This window comes from Temnothorax americanus, unplaced genomic scaffold (assembly GCF_048541705.1).
Source record: "Temnothorax americanus isolate GAGA-0224 unplaced genomic scaffold, ASM4854170v1 Scaffold30, whole genome shotgun sequence".
Taxonomy (NCBI): Eukaryota; Metazoa; Arthropoda; class Insecta; order Hymenoptera; family Formicidae; genus Temnothorax; species Temnothorax americanus.
This window is the reverse complement of record NW_027509443.1, coordinates 1,976,215-2,000,777: the sequence shown is the minus strand read 5'-3', so window position 1 is coordinate 2,000,777 and position 24,563 is coordinate 1,976,215. Positions and strand designations below refer to the sequence as shown.

Below are 24,563 nucleotides of genomic sequence, written 5' to 3'. Positions count from 1 at the left end.
TTTTTAAATTCACCTGTTGCTACGTTTTTCTCCGCAGTAGAAAAAAATGCAATCGCGTTTATAGGCATTCGTGCTGTATTCGTGTTTCGAGAGTGTTCGTATATCTCGTGAAACGTATCGGGACTTCCAAGAGGACTTGATATCTCGCCGAGAGTGAGTTGCGCAAACAATTTTCGAGTGATCATCGTTACTGGAATAGATCCACCTGTTAGGCAAACAAGTTGACCGCAAATGCCCTTCGCTTTAGTGTGCCTTGAGAGTCCACCTGTAAAGGTTTTCCCATATATATAGATAGGATAGTTCCCTGCCAGGTCGGAGAATTCATCAAATCCTTGGAAAGGAAAGGGCACGTGCCGCAACGCAGGTAGCAACGTCTCGGGGTTGCATTGTACATCGAAGTAGCGTCAATCGGCGAGTCGGGCCACTCTTTTGAGGATCTCAATTCTACGTTTGAGAGAATCCGAAAGTCAAGTTGTGTAAACTTGAATGAACTCCATTGAACTTGCCGGGACGAGGGGAAAAAGAAGACCTGTGCGCGCTTTTCGGAAAGTTCACACACCACATCGACGAGGATATTTCTTCAAAGGCTTGCACGCCTTGATACGTTTCTCAAAAGTGCTCAATCGAGCGTGAATTGTCTTCTCGTGTAAAATGCTACTTAACAAAATTTTTAAATAAAAGTGAATTGAATAAAATTAAAATAACATACTATTAAATTTCGGAAGTTTTGTACTTCTGTGACTTTGTAGAATCAATATATCCGTTCTGTTGATTTTTAAGTTCGCCAATAGCCTAAACTAAAAATGATATGATTCTCCCTATTTAGTTTGCGAAATATTCTAGTTTTTTTCTTTTCGGATATGTCACACAAGTAACCGCTCCGCTTGTTTAATAAAAAAAAGTCTTCGCTAATATGATTTTAAACTATCTTCTGTGTGAGAGTGATTAGTCTTTTATGAATATCAGATTTGATTATACAATGAGCTATTCATTATACCATCGTCGGTCACACGAAATATATTTTTCAACGTCAAATTACGAACGTTTTCTACATATACAAGCGCACGGGGTTTTCAAGGATAACCGAGGAAGAAACATCGAAATAGAAAACGAGGAAAAAGATGAACGATCACGAGATCTCGATTGACGTATCAAGAAGAATACTAATCGCACGCGATTAAGTCGTTAGAGACGAATATCGCGATAATATTTCATAGCAGCTAGGTTTATTGCGAAAAACTAAACGCGAACGTACATTCGCAAGTATGTTTCAATATTCACGGGACGACACTTACATATCTGTAAATCGTCGGCTAATTCTTTTCGAAATAGCACCAGACAATTATAGGCCTCCTTAGCGTGATATAATATTCGAGCACGAATATTTGAATCAGTAATTGCATCGACGTAAAAATACGTGAAATTGAAAAGAAATTTTTTATCAAGAGTAATCGACGAATCGCGGAAAATGTCTTCTTTGCGATAGAAAGAACTACCATGTCAAACATCTAGGAGCGAGCGACACACTCTCTCAGCCGTCGGATACTCGCCGTGCTTAGTCACTTTGATTTCTCGTAGGCGCAATTAGTGCTGCGCAATTGAAATTACACGGTAACTTACGCGAACCATGCTTCTTTTCCGCTGAGACTTCAATCAAGAAACTTAGGTTTATTCGTCTTGATGAGTCGAAAGTTACGAAGATGGCAGGTCGCGTAGATGAAAAGGTAGATGTGTTCGTGCGACGGATAGAGGGGTTTCAAAGATGTGTGAAGAAGCAAAGTGTAATCGCATCGTATTACGATAAATACTTTTGAGCATTCGGATAATGTATCCCGTCAGAAACGGAAACTTAGTCTAAAAGACAATCGTAGAGTGTGTCCCTTTAGCGGCTTAGAAACGAAGCTGTCCGTATAAGCTGCGGTTTGGTACATACCTTCGGGGGCCCACCCTTTTTTGGGTCTTATAGGGGCCATTATCCGATCGTGGAATTTGAGATCTGGCCCTTTCAGCCGCGCGTCAAATTATCCTTGAGCACAATGTGCCCGTTGATTGATATCTTCAGTCGTTGCTCCTGCAACGTGGCTCGCTCGCTCGCTTCATTCGTGTTTTCTTTCTTATGCGCTCTCTCTCTCTCTCTCTCTCTCTCTCTCTCTCTCTCTCTCTCTCTCCTCCGCTTCTGTCTCCCTCTCTCCCTCCCTCGCTACACGCTGACGCTCCTTTTTCTTCTCTTTTAGGACTTCGCGCAGCGGCCCCGTACAAAGCCGGGCCCGAATGCTTCTACTCGCGGACTCACACAGCCCTTCCACTTGATTTATTCTAAACCCCTGTTCGCCTCTCCTCCCGGTCCCGGCCTCAAACTCGTTTCTGCCGTCGAGAAAAAATGATCTTACGGAACTGGAGAACGTCCCGTAGTATTGTGGTCCTTACCTTGTATAAAATCCTACCTCGATGAAGATCGCTATTGTGCCGCGCATCTACGAGAAACGCTCATCCCTTCTCGCCAAATTTACTCAACGCCCTCGGTGTCAAAATGATTTCGCGTCATACGCTCCGTAGATCGATTGTTCTTCGTGGCATGATTCGATTTGACGTCGGCTGTCATCGATACAGACTGATTTATTCGTCGTCAATATTTCCAAGCGAGCCGAGCGTTTGAGTCATACATACAGCTAGTATCCATTATCCTACATATATAGCTGGTAGTCCATTTATTATATTACACACAGTTATTAGAGTAATAAATGCAAATATACCTTCTTAATTGTGCTAGTCTCGCATGTTTTGCGGGTGACGATAGTGGAAGTGGAAGAATATCTGAAGGTAATCGTATATATGCGCGCGCGTGCAGAGCGTCCGTTCGGCACTACGCAACATTTTCCTCGCGTCCTAATCTAAACTTCGTGAGTTAGGGATCAGCGATGGAAGAAACGAGATATCCGTATATCGGCTGCAGCTGTCGGTGAAATGTCACGTCGTTTCTGGCGTGCCACGAAAGCGACACTTTAATCACTGGCAATTACGCATGGCCGAATTAGGTAATTACCTTACGTGCCCGTGCGCGCGCGCGCGCGCGCGGTCGGGAGACCCGTTTATATCGTTACTTAGTCCGTTTTAGCTCGAGTTAGTGTAATTAGCGCAAGTCAGGGTGTACGCGAGCATATTATGCGCCGAGTTCGCCTCGGGAACTCGTGTCTTATCGTTACCCCCGTTCCACTTTCCCGCACCCGCTTACGTCACGTCGGTCGTCCGTTTTCAAACTTTCCCGTCATTAACCGCCTTTTTCCGTTTCTCTCTCTCTCTCTCTCTCTCTCTCTCTCTCTCTCTCTCTCTCTCTCTCTCGCTCGCTCGCTCTCGCTCTATGCGCCGCTACGAAAAGTACGATTTCTCGCAAGCAATGGTTTGCACTATGCGGCTACGTACGTTGCGGAAGACTGCAAAAGCCGAAACAACGTGGGCGATGATATGTGCATCGCGGAACTATAACATCGAACGCACGAGCTCCCAATGTGCGAAGCGCGAGAATTTTATTATGTAAAGTGCATTTTATTTGAAAATTCCTTTGCGGCAGAAATTCATATCGAAATTTGAGAATACGAGTAAAGTTAAGCTTGCTGACATCAGTGGCAGTCGCTTACCATTGAACATGCAGATGTTGCTACCAGATTGTTCTCTACACTTCAACTTTTAATTAGTCGCGAAGAAGAAATACTTCGTGTACGTACACACCAGAAAATCTCGTTATAGATTTTTCTTGAAAAAAAAATGGACAATACACAAAAAGTGGAATTTTGCAAAATAGTTTTTCACGTAGCAATCTTCAACTGGCGAGGAATCTTCCGCGAATCCTTCCATATTTTGTCGCCTGTATATGCGCTCGATGATTCATGTATTCATTTTTACGAATGCGCATCGACGTATTCCTACTGCATTTCGAACAGTCGAACGAGCGCCGAACGACCGGAAGAGAGTTTTCCGCGTCGCCGCTGCTAAAGGCGGGTTCAGAGAGGATTTTCCTCGCTTTTCCACTGGCTGCTAGCGTAACGAGGTTACGCCTTAAGTATTTGCTCGTCGATTTCACGACGATGGGGTCCTGCCACCACCGACGCCTCACCTCTCCTCTCCGCCGCCGGTTCGTCACGCGACTTCTTTTACCGTAGCGTCTATATTTCAAGAGCTCGAAAATTCATCTCCTTCAAAAATGTTTTACGTGACTTTTCTGTCTTTCGTCAAGCTCGACTTCTACCTTCCATTAAACTTAACAAATTTCGAGGGAAACCATAGCAATCTCTTGAGCGCATTGCACTGGTGTTTGTAATATATCATGTAATATTATATCAGAGTTGTTATACATATTAATTTATTTTTCTTGTAATCTTCAAATAAGTGTGTACGCAGGATACAATAGAATTATCTATTAGTTTCCAGAGAATCATTCCTCTTTTTAATTATTTTAAATAATTACATGATAAGATATCGTGTTTCTATACACGGTGTAGGTAATTAATTTTTATTAAAAATTAGCTTTAGAGCAGAAATGTCAGCTTTGATGCAATTTGCTCAAATATCTTACTTAATATCAAAATAAAAGTAGTAGACATCCGCTGAACATAAAGGCAAAGAAATATCCGTGCAGGAACTAAATTCTCTACCTTTCATCCAACTTCTACTATAGTAAGAGAATGTTAGAACAAACTCGTTGACGCGCACGATAATTTCCTGCCTCGAATCCTTTATACGATCTCGGCTCTCCTAGTATCTATTACAGTTCAACCTCTCCTGTTTCCAAGATAGCAGCGACGTCAATTAGCTAGGAGAGCAGTGTTATTCGCTTGAACACTTGTTGATATTTTACATAACCATCGTTACGTTGCATCATCGTTATGTTACATAAAACGCGAGTCAATGTTAGTTATTAAACTTGTAGCGATGTTGCTCAACAAGCAGTATTTCAACATTATCATCTTCATTTCGCTAAAAATACCGCACGGCCAATTTTAGGGCGGTACACTCCAAGATAAAAACCAAAGCGGTATAAATAAAAGGATATATAAAAATACGCGTAAGTTATAAAAAATTTTGCCCTGCTTGCAAATATCTAAAAATCGTAGCGCTTTTTCCGCTGCATGCTTTGACGTTATTATATTTGGCCAAGACTTCCCCGAATAAGAATTTATAAGAATGATATTATACGGCTTCTCGATCGACGCGCTCTATGGGAGAAAGGATCAGCGTCGAAGGTATTGATCCTTCACAGGTGTGTGTTAAAGGTGTTATCTATTCTACCTTCTTTTCACCCTTCGATTTTCTAGGTATACCTAGGCCGATAGCTCGATACCTTCGAGAGGGACGTACGATCCCGCTTCAGGTCATGCGTGGCATATAAATATTATGCACAAATAAGGACGGGTCGCGTTTATTTATAGGAATTTTATGAAAATCTCTCGTCTATACCGAGGGGTAAATACGAGAATGCAAAAGAGTTCGGATAGCCACCTGGGAAACCTTCGCACGGGAAAAACTTCGTTTGATGTAACTTTGATGTAGGCACATGCGAAATATTGCAACGTATTAGTTTAGCATATTATATGATTAAATGTTTATAAATTGTTTCTTGCTGTTTAATCTTCGTAAACTCTCATTTTATATACAAGAAGGAGAAGACTATATATTCTCTTTGTTTCCTTGTACATACCTTTGAAGATGAATAAAGATTTGAAATAGTTTCAAATCTTTCATTGTTTATTTGAAAAGTTTCGAACAAACATCGTCACAATCTCAAGATTTGCTGTGTGAATTTTATAAACTTTTTTTTATTGACGGGCATTTTATTAATAATAAAGACGTTCAAACGTAAATGTAAAAAATTTTAATCAATTTTCGAAAATGACGTCGCCGAGAATTTCGTGAGAAACTAAGCGATGGGCGTTTTATGTTAATAGATGAAAGAAAAGTCCCCTCAGAAGCTTTTCTCATGGGGTTCTAAAAGAATATTAATAGGTTCCGTGTTCCCGTCATCTTACTGAGCCGAATTTTCGTGTTAAAGAGTTACAGACTGATCTGAACCATCTGCGTGTCTCTTGATTTTTATTCCAACAACAAATCTTCTCGCGTATTAGGTTTACGTGTGGCGTTAATTACTGATGCTGTAGAATAATAAATGACACAGCAATCTCCTAGTAATATTGACTATAAAGCAAGCGATGGCAAAGTTGAAATAAATATAACGCAATATTAGAAAACTATTTTTGTGTTGAAAACAGCGAATTTGAATAGTTTAATAATTTCAATTCTTTATCCTCTTTCAAATTTTTATAACAAATAAAAACACACATAGGCGATTTATAAAGTAAAAAATTATTTTATTTTCTGGGAGAAAAATAAATTTGTTTATAATAATGAAAATATTTAATTTTGTTTATCATTAAAGTTGAAATAAAAGTCGAATTTATCGAAACAAGAATAAAAATCTCGAGCTATCATGCATAAAGATGATGAAAAAGTCGTAAAATCGGAAAGTACTCCGTAGAAGCAAGGAAACAATATATTTTCGAGTTAGGGTGTGAACATTGGAAACCAAAAAACTCGCTACCACCAAATTTGGTACGGTCATTGGACTCCGAAGGAGATATTACATGGAATAATTTGTGGCCGGTGTTCCCCTGCCTTTTCTCTCTTTTACCTCCTCCTGTTGATGTGATTTATAATGAACACCCGACTCACCGCGTACTCTCGATCGCCTAACTTCGAGCATGTTGCCAGTTTAAAAATAAAAAAAAAGGAACACGACGTAACAATAATATCAGAAGAAGGGGCAAGCTGGAATACGTAATGCGCTAAGGACGAAGGTATAGGGCGCGCCATGGACCAACCATGAAATTGAGTTTCGTTCTGAAATCGACTTTCGACAAAAAGCATTATCGGATAATATCTCGTGGGATATAAAGATAAATTACGTGCGGACTTTTTAGTCAACGCCGTGATTGTTTTGGCGATATAGACGTGGCTTTTTTGTCTTTAAATAATTTTGAACAATCTTGGAAGTGTAACTTATTAACTCGCAACGAGTTGTACCCGTGGCGGATTAATTTTCGGAAGATCAAATATCGACGACATTGGCATTGAGTATAACGTATGCACGAGGCATGCGGTGCGTTATAATTATAACAAGAATATATACCGTTGCCTTCCTTACTGAATTATTCATTCATCATGTAAGTACATAAATGTGCTTGTACTTGCACATCGCAAAATCTCCCATGGCCCAAGATATAAGTAGCATTAACAACGCATTCATTATACTAATTACTATTATAAAGCACTGTCGAGATCATGCATGTTATTTCCTTGCCACAAAAAAGGGGTTCGTACTAATACCTGGGCCGAATGCAAAACCGTAGGGTGATTGAAAGGAGTCCATGTAAAATCGCGTGTAAAAGTTGATGCTAGTTGAACTGATTTCGATTCAGACATATTCCGATCTCGCGAGCAAGTTAAAATATAATCGAATATCTCAATTATTTCAAATCGCGCAATAGCTCGCTTTAAATAATATACCGACTTCTTTTTTCATTCTTGTTTCTCTGTTTAATTAAGATAATCTGATAAAGCATACTAATGACACGACTACCGAAACATTTCCTTGAGAAAAGAGAAATTGTAACAAAATTAGTCTGTCGTTTATTCTCATGCACAAGAACCACGAATACTTGTCGAACTTCTGTTATGACCCAGGTGTATCCTTATTAAGTTGCAAAAGTTTTGAAACTTATTTCAATCGAAATGACACGGCCACCAAGATATTAATCTAGTACTTTCTTTTTATTACAGATTCAAAGCCCGGTAAGAAGATTGCAGCTGCTCAGTGGCACCGATCGGTAAGATACTTGGAGAACCGTTAAGCCGTGAGCCATAACGCAATAACCAGTTTTAATAAAATGCAATAAAAAGTCTTGAAACAAATGTGCCGTTTTGCACGGCGCAACACTTAATATTTTTACAAGACACAGATGATGCGCGTTTCGTGAAACACTCGTTTCGATTGTTCCCGGCGTGAACATTCAGAGCGGAGGCTTTTCTTTCCCGATACAGACTTTTCTTTATCTCTCATTCTGCCTTTGCGAAATTCAAGATCTAAACTTTATACAGTCCGTAAATGGTATCGTGTAATCCTACGCACAATCATATCAAATATCAATATTGAGCGAAGTTGCGTGATTTCGCGCTGGTGGCTTAGGAAATGTTGCGCAGTAGGTATCGCGTCGGGACTATAGATCGAGAGTCGAGTCGAAGAATCCGGCAAGACGGTACGTCCCTGCCTTCGGTGGGCAGATAGGGTATAATCATACCGAGTTTCGTATCTCGAGGGGGGCCACGGGAAGATGGTCCAACATCTGCCGCTGCAGGGAATCTCTGCCCACATGCTGGCCGGCTCGCGCGCGCGCATACACACATACGCACATGCACGATACGCGCGTATGTACAGGCGTCTTAACACACGCGCACCCGCGACGCACACGCGCGTATACGCACGGCAAAAAGTGACGTAGGTACACGGTGGGACGTCATGTAAATTCATTCGAAACACATGGCAGGGCTCATGGCGGCGGCGCTCCTCTTGCGCGCAAAGGGTTTCGAAGAGAAATCACTGGAAGAGTAGGGCGCGCGAAAAAACAAACGATAACTTCGACTTCAACATCGCGTGCTCCCTTGGTAGTATACCGTTATTCCATGCAACGTCGCCGCGAGACTGGAGCGCGGACAAATTTGGATTTCTTTTCTTCACGGAGCCGTCTTATAGCACAATGCGATATTTTCAGTCCAGTCACAAATTATCGCAGTTTTGTTTCGTGCAAAACAAAATGTTTAATGACAACAATGAAAATTCTGTTGAAATTAACCTGGGCAGAATTTGTAGTTGATGGTATTATAAACCGTAATATTTTACGTGTCTGAATATGTGTATTGATCAATGTGATTAATGACGTATTCTTATATTTCATTATAAATTCAGATGATGAAAACTATCATAATTTGAATGTTGGCTAATTATGTATAATATAAAATATCGGCCGGCTTTATTAAAAGATAGTTTAAGGCGTACTTTACCGCGAATACGTTAATTGGTTACGTCATTATTTCAATAAATACGTTCCCTCTTGTATAATGCGTATACGCAATAATTTATTACATTGTGAACATATTAATTAGTTGCAATTTAATTTTAAACAATAGATACCCATTTTTGTTATTACCTACGCTAGTAGTCTACGTAGTTATATCATTATATTTTCTGCTGCACAAAATAAATCTGCTTCCAGCAATTTAATTCCGTCTCGATATAGGGTTCGCGACTTTTTACGCAGTATTTTACACGAAATATAGACAGTATTATATCGTCGTTGAAAATAAAGGAATCAATTGAAAAAAAAAAAACTCTCTCGTGGAACTCGCGCGCGGCATTACAGAAGTGTTTCTAATTAAAGTTCATCAAGCCAGTTGAACAATTATCATTAACTGTATACATACGTTGCCTCAACACTTACAACAACCGTCACGTTTCCCCGGCCGCTGAGAACAGTTTGTTCGATTTCACTCATGCCCGCGTAACGCCCCTATATTATAAGAAAGAAAGTATAGAGGTATTTACAACATTCTCGTGGAGAACATCCTCGATGCGTAATATATTAATTATTGAGATAAATAACATCTTTTGGTCGTTCAAGTGAAATTAAAATTATGTATCTAAAATGACAGCGTAAAAAAATATTTAACTGAGAGATGAGCAAGTGCAAAAAGCAAAGAAGGAAAGGAGAGGCTGATGTTGATCGGAGCGACTCCTCAAAAAAGAGAAAGAGGCGGGTCAGTTCAGTCGTAACGTCGTTCTCGCTTTTTTTCACGAAAAAAGAAACGTCTTCGTTATGTTCGGTAAAGGCCAAATTGTAAGAAAATCCACCAATCAGAGTCGACTATTCCCCTCTTTAAGAGAGAAGAAGAGGGGAATAGTCGACTCTGATTAGTGGATTTCCTTACGATTTACGTCTTACGTCTTCCGTCGATTTGTGTGTGAAGGCCTTAAGCCGGAAGATAAAAAGAATAGCAAGGATCTCTTTTCGACGGAGAGTCGATTTCGAAATGCTTGCAGGCGCGCCGCGTAAAGCAAGAGTGCCATGGCACAATAAAGATAACGATTTACGTTTGACTTTATTGTCGGGAAGCCAGGGCCAATGACTCGATGAACCAGCTTCGTGGCTCGATGTCACGATTTATAGGCATTGCGCACGGTGCCTCCTGAATGCCAAGGTAGCGTCGAAATGGAGTAGGTATGCCTATAACGCGAAGTAATAACTAAACAGCTAATAACACTATACATAATTAAATGGTTATACATTGTGCTCGTTTCTTTCGATATTCAGATAATTTTAGGCATTATACTAGCTTTAATGTCTTTTATGAAGATATCTTCAAGGAATTCTGAAATATTATTATGCTGTTTTAATTCTATCATTATCGGATTATTTTACGCACTCTATTTATACTTTTAACATATTCATTACGAATAATGAACGATACGATGTATATTTACGACATACGCATTATGTACTCGGCGTATGAACGAAGAGAATAAAATTTTATATGATGTATTAAAAATAGTCGATCGGTAAAAAAAAAAAAAAAAAAAAGAAAGAGAAAAAAAACAACCTTTAATATAAAAATTTTTGAGGTATATCTTTATTTAAAAAGAAGAGATTCTAAGACCTAGCGGCTATATGAACTGCGTGGCGGACCGGGCCGTATTTCTCCGTGAAATTTAACGAACTCTTTCGCAATGGGACACCATTATTAAAAAAAATTCTTGAGCGTCATGTCGTAGAACGCACGCAATGGTGATGAACGCCACGAATGGAAAGGAGAAGGAGAAAGGATATTAAGAGAGGAGAAAAAACGAGAAAGAGCGACGACATCGCGAGGCGTTTCACGCAAATTTATGCAACAGTGCAACGCGCACACGAGTAATGTTTACGCGCAGTTATACTTAATGTTTACTGGTATATACGGACACTATAATTTACAATTCTCGCATTCCAACCGCGGATAACATTTTTGGATCAATAATAAAGAACGGCGGATTTCGGGCAAATAACATAGTAGAATTAATACAAATTGGAATCATTTGATTTGCTAGATATTTCTCAACAATTTATAAATTCCATTTATAAACAATAAATTAGATATATCATAGATTGGAAGCATTAAAGCATTTTAGGAGAATGAAGTTTTAATGCAGATAACGCACGAATATATATTATATAATTTTCCTAATTTTTAAAATTCTTAAATTTGAATAATATACGATTGTATTAAGTTTTTAATAACAATCATGGAGCGTGTAAATTAGTCGATATTAGATCCTTCTTTTTTTACTTCCTTAATCCGTTCACGATATCGCGCTCGCGCACGATCGTTTGCCGATTTTTCGACGCAGTAAGAAAGGGCTTATCGCACGCATATATATAGACGGTTTTAATTATTTAACCTGACATCGAGTGCACTCCCGCCGAAAAAGTTGGTGCCACGGTGGAAACTCGAAAATGCATTTCGTGCACGTAACGAACTTAAATGGTCAGGGCATGCACACCGGTTGCCCGGCGACCATTATCAGATCAATAATTACGAAGGACAGCCAAACTTCTCGAACTTTGGACTGTTTCTAACAAATTTATACTGCCATCCGGTTTCTAACTTCTCTTTGTATATCGATAAAAGATATCGGAGATCCTTGAAAGAGGATTATTAATGATGATAAATGATAAAGTTTCTCTTGTGAAAGTAATTTCGGCTTCTCACGATCTATTCATCTATTTATTTACAGATATTATATAGAAAACTCGATAAAAAGTGACACAACATGAATAAATACAAAAAAAATTTTGTCTTATTATAGATGTGAAAAGCAGCATATAATAGATTGCAGGCTTCTAATTTTACATAACTATATTCTGTGCACAATAATTACGTAGGCTGATTAGGCCAATGCAATCTTGACTGACAAACAACTGTTGCGGTGCATAATTATTATTCACCACACGTTATGGCATGTTCCAAACCGCAAGGCGGCGGTGCCTAGAATCGATATTCTCAGGTTAACCGTACATCCATACATACACGGGGCACGAGGCAGGGGGGGATGCTCATGGCGTTGATCGTCACGTCCCCCAATTAAGGTCTCGAGGTCGTTAACGAGCAAAATAATTAGGCTGTACACGACGATGGGCGAGGATGACGAGGACAACGCGGTTCGTTAGCCTGTCTTCTCTCTTTAGGGTTGTACTATCGTGCTACATCTGGCAAGATGATGAACAAAAAAAGAAGAAGCCATCAGACATATTCTTTAAGTAGTGGCGAGACACGTCGCGAGTTAATATGTTTAGCGGAAGACTTACGTGCCGAACGTCTGCACGCAAAATTGTTGCGCTCAGAAGAAACCGCGGTATTCTCGTAAAACGGGCGATTTTCGAACCATGCAAATAATTGTTGATCCTTTTTTTTTATAAATGCGAGAGCACACAATGCGAACATTCCGTTATTTCGAAAGCGCAGAAAGCTTTACTTCGATTTATCCTTGATAGAATCGAGACATTCGTATACGGCTCTATCACGCGTGTCGTGTTACAGCCGATTACAATCACGCTTCGCGACTGTCTCGCATATAATTGCCGGTAATAATTGGATTCGATCGGAAGTTCCATCCATCCGTAGAGCTTTGGGAGTTAAAGCGCGACGTTAACGAAACTTTAACATCGAGTTAACGATACGACACGCTGAGCCGGTAACCCATAAATGCGCGGATGCCAGGGGGTTAAAAGCGAGATGGAGAGAAAGAGAGAGAGAGAGAGAGCTGCGAGAGGGACGAAACGCGAGAGGGAAGAGAGAAATCTGTGAGCGCCACCCTTTCGTATGCAAATCCCGGGACACCTGGAGCCAAAGGCCGCATGCAAATCGGCGCTCGGGCCATCTGATCGGGCAGAACCTCCGCCTCTGAACCGGTCCGACGTTTTTTGCGAGCCCCGAAAATCACACGTCTCTGCCATATTTTTTTTTCCACGGTGGAACAACGCTGGGAATTCGACTCGCAAAATTCAGTGCAAGCGCGATATCGTTATAACTTCACCGCGAAATTGCATCGCTCGCAAATTAAATTTATGCAAACAGATGTGTATCATTATTTTAACGCTTAATTATTTTCTTCTCTTCCTTTCTCTCTTTCTCTCTTCATTAGTATATTAATATAAAAATGTTTTTGATTCGTTTCAATCGTTTCTTATAGGCCCCATGATAAATTACCATTTGTCCATAATCACGAGCCGCTCATCTATCAATCGATCATACGAGGATCGAATCGGAGCGCGATAAGCACGTAATAACCGATGTATATCTAAAATGACTTGTTATTACGTCAGATGGCTGATTTAAAAATTGGTACGCTCCATTAACTGCAAAAAAAATTGTTAATGTACGATTGTACGACGAGAGCGCGCGACATGGCGGTCGTATGAATAGCGACCGCTTCGAGCCATTGATTAATATCGAGCGATTGAAGCTACCGTGGATATCACCCATTAAAATGACACCGCGCATCGGCGCGGCGCGCGGTGCGCGCACTGCACCGTTTTTCCATTGATTTATTTCGCGCAAAAAGCGAGAAGCGCATTTATCGTGATTATATCTGCGCCAGTAGCAGCACGCCGTGGAATACACCGCGCGCCCCACCCTAATCATTAATTATCGCGCAGATAAATCGATTGTGCGCACCCCCTGCGCACGACACGAGTAACGCCGGCTCGATACGCGCAGGTAAAAATGAACGATAGCAGCGTAAGAGAAGGTGTAAACCGGCGGGCAACCGATAACGCGGAAAAAAAATAATCGCGCGACGATAACGCCGATGAAAATATTATTGTTTGCGCACGCCACATTCCTCACACAGGCGCGCCACGTGTGCGTGCTTCAAAAACTAGCTCCATTTAGCTCTCTCGTCGTACCTCCGTAGTTTATCAACGTCGGCGGTATTTAATCAGATAAATTTTCGGGTATTTCGTATTTACCACACACGGTATTGTATTATAATGATTTAATGATTATATTCAGTCTCGCGTGTGCGCGTGTATATGTATGTGCGTGAGTGCGTGCGCGTGAGTGCGTGCGTGCGAGCGCATATGCGGAGAATAAATTATTCTAAACGCGGATACGAGGCGATATAACTTTTTCAACACGCAATCCGCATAACTCCAATTAACAGCACAAGTTGTTCGCTTAAAGATCACGCACACGCGCCTTTATTCGCAATTCATTCTTGATAGAGCCGGGAACGGGAAGACGTTATACCCACGGTAACGGTTCTCGTTATCGTAAGAGGCGGTAGTTTCAATTATAATAAGTGCGACTTATGCCACATATCATATCCCGCGCTATCCCGTATATCTTTCATAGACGATACTTTTAACGCCGTTCCGAGTATAATCCGATCTAAGGCTAGACTCCAGGCTACATCGTAGCTTTAAGCGTGTGTGAAATAATTGCGGCCTTATCATCGGGGCGCTTATCCCCTGGCCCGTCTCGAAGATATTAGTTGGCGAAGACTCGATCCGCGAAGCCAGACGGACGCGCGAAACGCGCATGTATCGGCCAGTCAGATCGTTATCGGGCCCGTCGTGTTGTCAGACTCGCCTCCTTCGTTTTTGTTTCTCTCTCTCTCTCTCTCTCTCTCTCTCTCTCTCTTTCTCTCTTCCATTTGCCTTCCGCGATACGCCTAATCGCACGATCTAAGTCGCGGCGTTGCAGTTTATCTACAGCTTTTACCGCAAAGACGTCACTTCGGCGAAGTGCCGCCGCGAGCCAACAAGTGAAACGCAGCAGAAACGTGAAACTTCGACTTCCCCGTTTGCGCGACGTGAATTTCGCTTATCTCGCGAATAATCGGTCTCTCCGATGGGTTAAAAACGAACGTTGGACGACGTCGGTGTCGCTACTTCGGAGCGCGCGAGGTAAACGTGCAGTTCAAACGTTGAAAACACGTTAGACGTGACATCACACGACAAAATGTAGTTGTTAATATGACTAAACGTTTGTATCATATAACGCTTTAAATAACGTATTTATGTTTCTTTCAAGTGTTTTAAAAATATATAATTGAATTATTATGTTGTATCATCAAGATGTAAAAAGCAAAGATATTACTTGGCAGAATTATCTTCTTAGATCGAAACCATCATCCAGCATGGTATTTCTATTAATATCGTCAAGTACATAGTTTAGAAATTTATGAATGTTGTTCGACAGAAATATGTATATAGTTGTAATTAAATATACGCACTGTTATTTTCTTTTTAATTAATCGTGTCTGAAAAAAAAACATGTTTTTTAGATTGCAAATTGCATATTTATCAGTTTTCAGTTTATGAATTACGATACTCAATTACTTGTTTTCGTGTGTGTTCTATTGAAACAATTTAGAAATTTAATAAAATAAGAACCAATTAGGATCAGCACTTAATCAAACAAATTTTACTGAATAATTTCTTTCTTAATTTTCTTTTAAAGTGGATCAATTTTTAATTATGATATTGAAACGATATGGGACATTAATCGATTTGATATTTATCTGCATCTTTCAGAAAAGAAACAGAGCAAATTTTTTTGAACGGCGTCAAATGTGAACTTTGTGTAAATATATTATTCATCATTCGCGGTATATTTATCTCGCGTTTTCCAAAGAGTGTTCACGACCGCGATATATATAGAAGCGCGAGAAAATAAATAAATAAAGAAACTTTCGTTGATATTCGTGTGGCGAAAAAAAAAAGATTTTCTATCGCAGGATTTGATCGATGAGATAATCCAACGGTCCCTCCCCCTTCGGTTCGGACATTCTCCCTTCCCATTCTTCACGTCTGCTCTTCTATAATCATTCAATCTGCCCGGTATCCTCTCCGATGTCGTTGCGTGAATTGCGTCTATCGAGAGCGCCCGTGCGTGTCGGGTGTACGCATGCACGCTCAACGACAACGATGAAAGACTGCCGCGCGCCGCGCAGGTCAGCCATCTTGGCTGACGTCATCTCGCGCGCCGAGCACGCAACCGCGAAATGCCGACTTCCTCGTTGCGATAGCACCTTACTTTTTATTACACCTTTCCCCGATTCAGTTTTTCTCTCTCTCGTCTATCCTGCGCCCGGTGCCCCCTTCCTCATTCCCCTCCGTAGAAACCGATCTCTCTTTTTTCCCTCTTTTCTCGCCGTGTACGCATCGTCGACGGCGGCGGCGGCGTGTGCAGACGTTCGCGTTTCGGTTGCGAAACGAAGCGAGCCACCCCCACCCTCGATACATGTAAAATGGCGGAATTTAATAGAAAGACGCTATTCGCCGGCCGCAGTTGGCGTGAAAGCCGAGGCGGTCCACCGATTTTTATCACTCTTGCTTCTATAATATTCCATTCCTGTGAATGGAGACTGCGAGGAGGAGGAGGGGGTTGCCCCTATCGACTCCCTGATTATACTTATAATCTATAGGTAAATTTCGAAGAAAAACGCACATTTCGAGAATTTATAGTCCGCGTTGGGCACGATTTCGACTTGTGACAGCGCAAGACGTTGCCCGATCGACTGTAAATTATCGTAGATCTCGTTCCTCTGACAAGAATTTATAGTTGATTAAACGCCTGGGTGCCGGTTGTTAATTTTTTTTTTCGGGGCCACGCGGTAGACCGTATCTAACTGAGCAGCCGGAATTTTCTGGTTTAACTCTTTCTGAAATATAATGCGTTTAATTACGCTACACCTGGATGCTTCTTACGGCCGGGCACATTTAGTTAGATAAACTCTATCGCTTCCGAAAATACACAACGGAGCTAAACGCAGAAAAATAATTAATCATTATAGGTAAGATCAATTATCAATCAAATTACTTATTTAATCTTAATTTCTTATACACACACACACACACACACACCAAAAGTAGAAATAACATACTAGAAAAGAACATAATATTAAAGATATGACAATATTTAAAAAAATCACGTGTTTTCTTTCTCTCTCTCATTATCTGGTTTGTAACTTCATATATATATATATATATATATATATCTTGTAGTATTATACCATTTAAATTTCTGAAATATCAAGCTTATCATTTCAACCCCAGGTTATTGATTAACTGATGGGGTAAGTTATTGATTACCCTCGGTGGAATGTTAAATTAATGTGAGAATATAAAACCCATGGTGACAGCCATTACGCGGAAGGCGAACGGGTTGCCCCCGTTGCGCGCACTCCGCACATGTATTATTTCTTCACCTATAATATACGTTTCCCTGAAAGCCTGTAATAATCGACGAGATAACCGACGGATTGCCGTTAAGGACGACGTTAATCGGCTATCAACCGGAAAAGTACTAGGCACGTGCTCGACGCTACCGGGCCGGGGACGCCCTCTCGTACCGAGCTCAAATTGACGTCGCGACGGCGCGTATCGCGACATACGGACGTCTAAATTTTTCAAGGCAACGAGCATTCCCGCTAATGACGATCGTTCGGCACGTCAGGTCGATATCACGTGACGTGACGCGGTAATTTGAATTCGTGCCGGGTCATTACTATGTTTCGCGTTATAGGGACAAGTTCAGAGCCTCTCGAGGCCTCTCTCGATCGACTACCAGCGCGTGATAGTAGGTGTTTAAAACCGATGTTAAATTGGGCTCCCTTTACGGGCCCAATAAAGCGCGATACGCGACTCTCTCTCTCTCTCTCTCTCTCTCTCTCTCTCTCTCTCTCTCTCTCTCTCTCTCCCTCTCTCTCTCTCTCTCTCTCTCTCTCTCTCTCTCTCTCTCTCTCTCTCTCTCTCTCTCTCTCTCTCTCTCTCTCCCTCTCTCTCTCTCTCTCTCTCTCTCTCTCTCTCTCTCTCTCTGCGATCCTTCGTTCGAAGGAACCTGTTCGAGATCGGAGTCATCAGGGATATAAAAATAGATCCGATACGGGGACACGAAACCCCATCGCTCATATATTATTTGCAAAAATATGGTAATTTATTAATGTCCGGTTTTTCTTGTGCCGATACCTCTGATTGGCTTCGCCTGCCACTTGAAAACCTGCTCTCGGGGAAAACGAGATCAAAAACAAGATTGATATCCAGTCGAGTTACTAATCGAATCTGCGCTTCTTTATGTTTTTCCGGCATCGCCTCATATATTACGATTAGCTGTTCGATGCATGAGAAAGAAGAGATCATGCTAGATGTGCACTCCTTAAAATTATTATCTCGTAAAATTTTTTTTTAAGAATGTAATTTTTACTTCGAAATAAATTATATCTGCAATTTATCTCTAGATAAGTTTTCGGAACTACATCAGTTACAAAATTGTAATTAAGCTTTACACTTTTTTTTAAGTTAATGATGGTTCTTGCCAAAATTGAGCCTATCGAAAAACTTGATATAAATTAATTTTTCATGCACATAATTTAAACTAAAATTTTTTAAACTTTTCATAAACATTGATAAAACTAGTTTTTTTTTTTACAAAAAGTGTCTTTCTTTTACGAGGACGAATTAGGATCACCAGAAAGCGCGGATTCGTCTCGAGCGAAATTAATGATTCGTACGCGTCCGAGTTATGATTATCGTCATGTCGCGCCCTATATGCTAGGGGAATTACCCGTTGGGTGACGGTTACTCGTCCGCTTTACTGCCTACCGTGGACAGCTCTCACTGTAATATGCTAATAGGTAGATGGTAGCTCTATACCTCGCGTAACGACGGATCGTGTTTACGAGGTGAGCCGACCCCGGGGTTTCCCCTTATTGTGTCCCCCACACGCGCGCGCGACGAGAAAGAGAGAAGAACCTTACGAGGATCGTCGAGAGAGTCATTCCCGCTGTAGTATTCGTTACGCTCCCGTAATTGCTGGGCACGTCGCGTCGGTTAAAGGCTGTCATGCAAACCGATACGATGCCAAGTTCCGCGCGGCGGGTGACACGCGCGGCAACCGGGATCGTTTATCCGGGAGAAATCGTAAAATAATCGGTTCGCGACATCGGGCTTTTCCCGCAACCGTGAATTCCCATCGGCCATCAATTTCTGCACGAGCCTTAACTCTTATTGCGAGCGAATTGTACACCGTATATACCAATCGTATCAATTCAACTCAACGATTAATAACAAACGAAGAGTTTATGCGCCATACAGGATGCGTTTTTTTTTTCTTTTACCCGCTAGTTTGCTCCATACCACGTCTGTCACGTAACGTGTAATCATCCAACCCGTTCGTACGAGGGTCGAATGTCTGTGCGCAAAATGCAATGTAATCTGAATTATCATTTGGAAATAAATGATTGCGTAAACAAGTACATGTTGCGAGCAACGACATCGCAGTCGCGCAAATCGCTCTTTCTCTCTCTCTCTTTCTCTCTCGTCAAGCAATATTGGAAACGAAGCAAAATTAATTAAACCGGGCAGCGTTAGATCTGCAAGCGCGTATAACGGTCGCAGCGATAATTAAAACTACCGACAGGACAAAAAATTTTTAATCAGTGGCACGACCGCGGCGCGGACGAGAGCGGATTGTCCCTCGAACGGCTCGCGATAATATAGCACCGACAAATTTTGATTCGGCGCTTCACGAGGATGAAAAATGATAGAGAAAAAAAGAAGAAACCGCGCGGGGGGAGGGGGGAATCAAAAACCTCGCTTGTTTGCGCGTATTGGAGCTAAACGGGGGGTTGGCTCGCTTCCGCACATGATTGTCGGGCCCGGACGATTGACCGAGAGGCCGAATGGTTGGGGGTTGCTGCAGCGCACGCGGGCGTGGTGCGCGCGATAAAAATGGCGCACGCTCGACGCGACGAGGGAGAGACCCCCCCCTCCCCCTTTTATTCCCGCATAAATGCCGTGTGTGTGTGAGATGCACCCCCAACAGACCGCCCCGGACTACCCTGTCGAAAAAACACTGTTCCCTCCTCTCTCCGCCACTCGGCTTCCCCTCTTCTCTCTCTCGTTCTCTCCGTTATCCCTTCATAGGTCTCACTCCGTTGCCACCCTCGCGCGTTTTGAACCATCTATCCATGATTGGGAGGCACGAGCCTGTTTAACCTTCGAGCGGCTTATTATGCGGCAGTCGTATGAACGGGCGGATAGATGGATGGCACGAGAATGGTTTCGGCGGAGGCCGGGACGACAGATTGAAGGATTTTGGAGGGTTTCGGCGGTTTCTCGTGTCGCATCGCGAAGAGAAGAGGTTTCCTTCTTTGTGGGTTCAAGTGGACAAAGTGAGCGTTGCGGCAAAGGCTGCAGACGTGAAAGACCTGTTTTATGTTGTAAATGTCGTCGATGACAAACGATTCGATTAAAGTTCTTTAGGCTTGCTGATGACAGGGTTTCGTATCGCTTGTGCGATGCGATAGCATATACTAATCGCGATAACAGACCGTCGAAATGTTTTTCAGTCTCAGTACATATTAATGTTTAATACTATGATCAGAACAATTTGGTGATAAACATTCGGTCTAAGCTTCTAAAATTATTATTTATCGGAACGCTCTCTAACGATTCGACAACTGACATCGTGGTGTGCTAATTGATACGAGCAATTTATGGGGTGACAGCGCAGGATGGAGTTATAGTTCTCCTCGATGGCTTGTCATAACATTAGAGCCATGATGGCGCTATGGAATAGACACTAAAAGCAATCAATAATTAAGTAATGTTATCCGGAAATCCTACCGTTTGTCACATTATATGTATAGGCTTGGCGTATAATTAGAAGGGAATTTTATTTCCAAAATATAAAACGTTTCTCTCATTATTTCATTTTTAAATCATTAAAAAAAAAAAGTTTATTAACTGATGTAAGATGTATTCGCAAAGACATATATGTGTTATATTCATGAAATATGAAAATATATATTATAATCGAAATATATTAAATTTACGTTAAAAAATTATACCATGACAATTTGTGCTTCTCGATTGATAAATATCGTGTGAACGTTTGAGTGATTCAAGCAGCCCGTGGGATACCACGGACACCTGATGCCGTTGTAAAAAAAAAAGAGAGCGAACGAGTACGTATATAAAAATCGAGGCCAGAGTGGTGAAGCAACGCGGGTAAAATCATCCCCTACAATCCCATTTCCGAGTGCAATAAACCCGACGATGGAGGAGAACGCTGTTGAGCAATAAACCGATCCGGATGAACGTTTCGTCGTGTACCGAACAATATCGTATCTGAAATTCACGGAATGTCCGATCGTTTCACGCATCCGTGATTCATCTATCGATGCATTACGCGTGTACATACGCACCTTTTGTAAAGAACTATATTATTTTTAACATGATAGCATTGATCTCTAATCGTTTTATTTTAAGCGTACAGACTTTATACACAAAACATTTCTCAAAATATCAAAAATATCTGCAGATGCATGTCTTTTTGATAAATACAAAAAAATTTCTTTAAAAAGTAACTTTGTTAGAAAACAATATAATATGTGTTTGCACATTTCGTACAATATTCGACTGATAAACAATTTTTTCGAAGTATGGCAAATATTATAAATGTACCGATCGGCAGGTTGAAAAAAGCTTGGCCATTTTAGCTGAAAGGATATATTCCCCGGGTAAAGCTTTAAATAGCGAGACGAGGCGATATTCTGCCGGACTGACCAATGCACGGTATATACGTGCATGGATTACGTGCCCGCAATGTAGAAAGGGTCATGCTCACGCACGAGAGAAAACCGATTATCTATTGCACCGCACCGGGCGCGTAGATAACTCTATCCTAATGTACGATAAAAAAGTGTGGTACGTGCGTTGCGCGCATTAGAAGAGAGGAAAAAGTAGCGGGCACCAATTATTGAGATAATAAGCGAAAGAGAAAGCTTAGGGGATCTATTGGATCGTAATAAACTAACGTCTCCGTTATTAGTTTAAACCCGTCAACATAGTTGCATCATTTGCAGTGCCATTTCTATGAATAATTCGCATATATATAAAGCACAAGTTAATTTATTTCATAGTATAGTCTTTTAAATTGAAAAATATTCAGTTAACTCGAATTTCATCAATTGATCAATAAATTTGTTGGTGAGATAATACATGTCGAAAGATCACATCTGAAAAACATACTTTTGGTAAAAAAATTTAAATATGTATCTCCTCATACCGCAAGACCCTATAGATGTCAAACAGCGATAACGAGCGATCTAAAATACGTTCCATTTGGTCGAACGTTCAATTTTGCGGAGCGATAGCGGGGAAAGGTTTTTTTTTAGCGATATTTTAACTTTCCAAATGGCGTTTCGCTCATAAACTCAACCCGTCCGTGAGTCTTGTCCCTGAGAATCTCTGTCCTTTGACTATCGCTATACAATATTCATGCTGCCGTGCCAAGTGTCTCGCAATAACTTAGTTATCTCACGATGATTGTGACTTGTGACTCAAATATGCGCATGCGGAATATTAATGTCGCCCGTCGGAAAGAGCGCGCGCGCGCGTTGCAATATGCACGGAGACGCGGCCGTGTGGCAACGGATGTCTGGATGCAACAAACGCGCGCGGGGGAAACCGACGGGCGCCCGTTGCACAATTGCGTTGTCTCTATACCCCGCGTCTGCCGGCGCGTAGCCCGCGTTTAACGCAGTTACCGGTGGACGCGGACGCGCTGTACCGAGGGGTGTAATGGGCAACGTGCGCGCTGTCGATAGTTATTGCTTTGTTATTGGGCCGAGCGGACGCGCCGCGGCGGGCGCCGAATATTGCGCGCCGCGGAGGTCGTTTTATTGGAAATTTCCCGCGGCCCACTTCTGGATTTCCGCGATTTTCCCGTTCGCGCGGACGTGACGACGCGTGCCAGCGCGCGGCGCTTTTCCACGTTCGCTTTCTCCCAGCGCCCGCTTTTGCGCTTTTTTTCTCCCTTTTTGCGTTCTCTTTTTTTTTTTTTGCGAGCGGCGTCCTGTAAAATCCGGGGGCTTCCGAGTAAATCCGAGTTTATTATTAAATCAAAGCTCGTAACGCGACACGCGCGCAAACCGATATTTTTTTTTTTTAGAATTTCTGGGTCACTAGAGACGATTTCAAAATGTTTCACGTTTTCCAGATATGTACAACGTGAATTCAATAAAGAATTTTATGATGTCGGAAAAATTTGGACAAATGTTTAGAGCCGTGTTATTGTAACAGAACAAAATGATGATGCGCATAAAATTGTAAATTGCCACAAAACTTCGAGATAATTTCAAATAATTCCATCGCCGAGGAGTTAATGTGTCTATAAATTTATAGTATATTTGTCAAAAAATTCAGTATACACACAGGTCTTTTTACGCTAACAGTTCCCTCCATTTTCGGAAGAAGGTTCGATCCAATTGGATCCAATCACGAACGGGACGGTAGGGACGTGCGGCTGTGCACGTGGCTTAATTGATTTGATTTCGAGGGGTTTTTATTCCACTTTCGACGCGTACTTCCCTGCAACGTGACATTAAACATTGTGTGGCACTCCCCCTTCCCCTCTTTCTGCTTCGCCTTACCCTTATGATTTTTCCAAAAGGTCGCCTAGGGTTCCATGCACGCCCACCCATACACACGCACACACGCGCGCGCAAAATCGAGAGCTTTTTATGTCGTACAGCGCATTCGCATTTAGCAGTTATATGTATATTTCTTAGTTATATTTAAGAATGTATCTTTTTTTTTTTACACAGTTAATAGTATAACTTAACTACTCTATTTTAAGAAAAAAAAAACGGAAAAGAATCGGTGAATCTCGCATGTCATGAAGCTTCTCTATGAATGCGGGTGCACTACTAGACGCCATTAGAATGCTCCCGATTGTATTGTGCATAAGTTATATGTCTCCTGATCATGTGTTCGTGACTAGTGGTTTCCATTTTGTCTCTCTAAATTGATTTCGAATAACTTACACATAACGAAGGAAAACTATGATTTTATGAAAATCCAGACAACTTTCTCTTTCAAATTTCTTTACAAAAAAAAAACTACTTCTAATCGATATTTTTATTTTGAAAAAAAACACGATCCCTTCTCTATATGTTAATTATCGTAATGTGCTAGAGTCGGCTTAATCGCGAAAGGATGAGTTGTCATAGCAGAAAACCACAATTGCTCATGATAATTCCACGTTTCGTCACACGTTCGTTGCAAAATCTAATTTAGAGCGTATATACCGCGTGACAGAGTCAAGCTGGCATCTATATACGACTCGAGGCAAATTGCGAGCGTAGAGCGGATTTCATCAACGTTCGCGCGAGGATATCATCGATCTCTTCGCCTATTACAGGGCCAACCGAAGCTAACTCGCCAGCACCGGAAACCACAAGCGCGCGAATGATGATTCACTGGACTCGTCATATATACGCTTGTTACAAAATCTAATTTAAAATTGAGATGATGCGCGAGATTAAGGCGTGGAAAGTTCTGCCGTGTCGCAAGAAACCACTAGCAATTATACTAGCTTCGCCAATTATAGTCTAATTGGAAAGGCGTAAAAGGCCCATA

The 24,563-nt window shown here is 41.4% G+C and overlaps 2 protein-coding genes across 8 annotated transcripts in view; one reads left to right on the top strand and one right to left on the bottom strand.

The window, feature by feature from the left end:
• Positions 1–24,563, bottom strand: part of Mesr6 (misexpression suppressor of ras 6) — a 637,129-nt gene that overhangs the window by 164,841 nt on the left and 447,725 nt on the right. The window lies entirely within an intron of this gene.
• The window catches only part of LOC143900780 (uncharacterized), a 241,725-nt gene that overhangs the window by 117,099 nt on the left and 100,063 nt on the right, over positions 1–24,563 (top strand). For all 7 annotated transcript variants that reach the window (XR_013257869.1, XR_013257870.1, XR_013257868.1 and 4 more), the window contains one exon: positions 7,828–7,874. Coding sequence is in view for 2 of the 7 variants with exons in the window: in XM_077412490.1 (XP_077268616.1) it covers positions 7,828–7,874 (47 nt within the window). In the remaining 5 variants the exon portion in view is untranslated. The remainder of the gene's footprint in view (positions 1–7,827; positions 7,875–24,563) is intronic.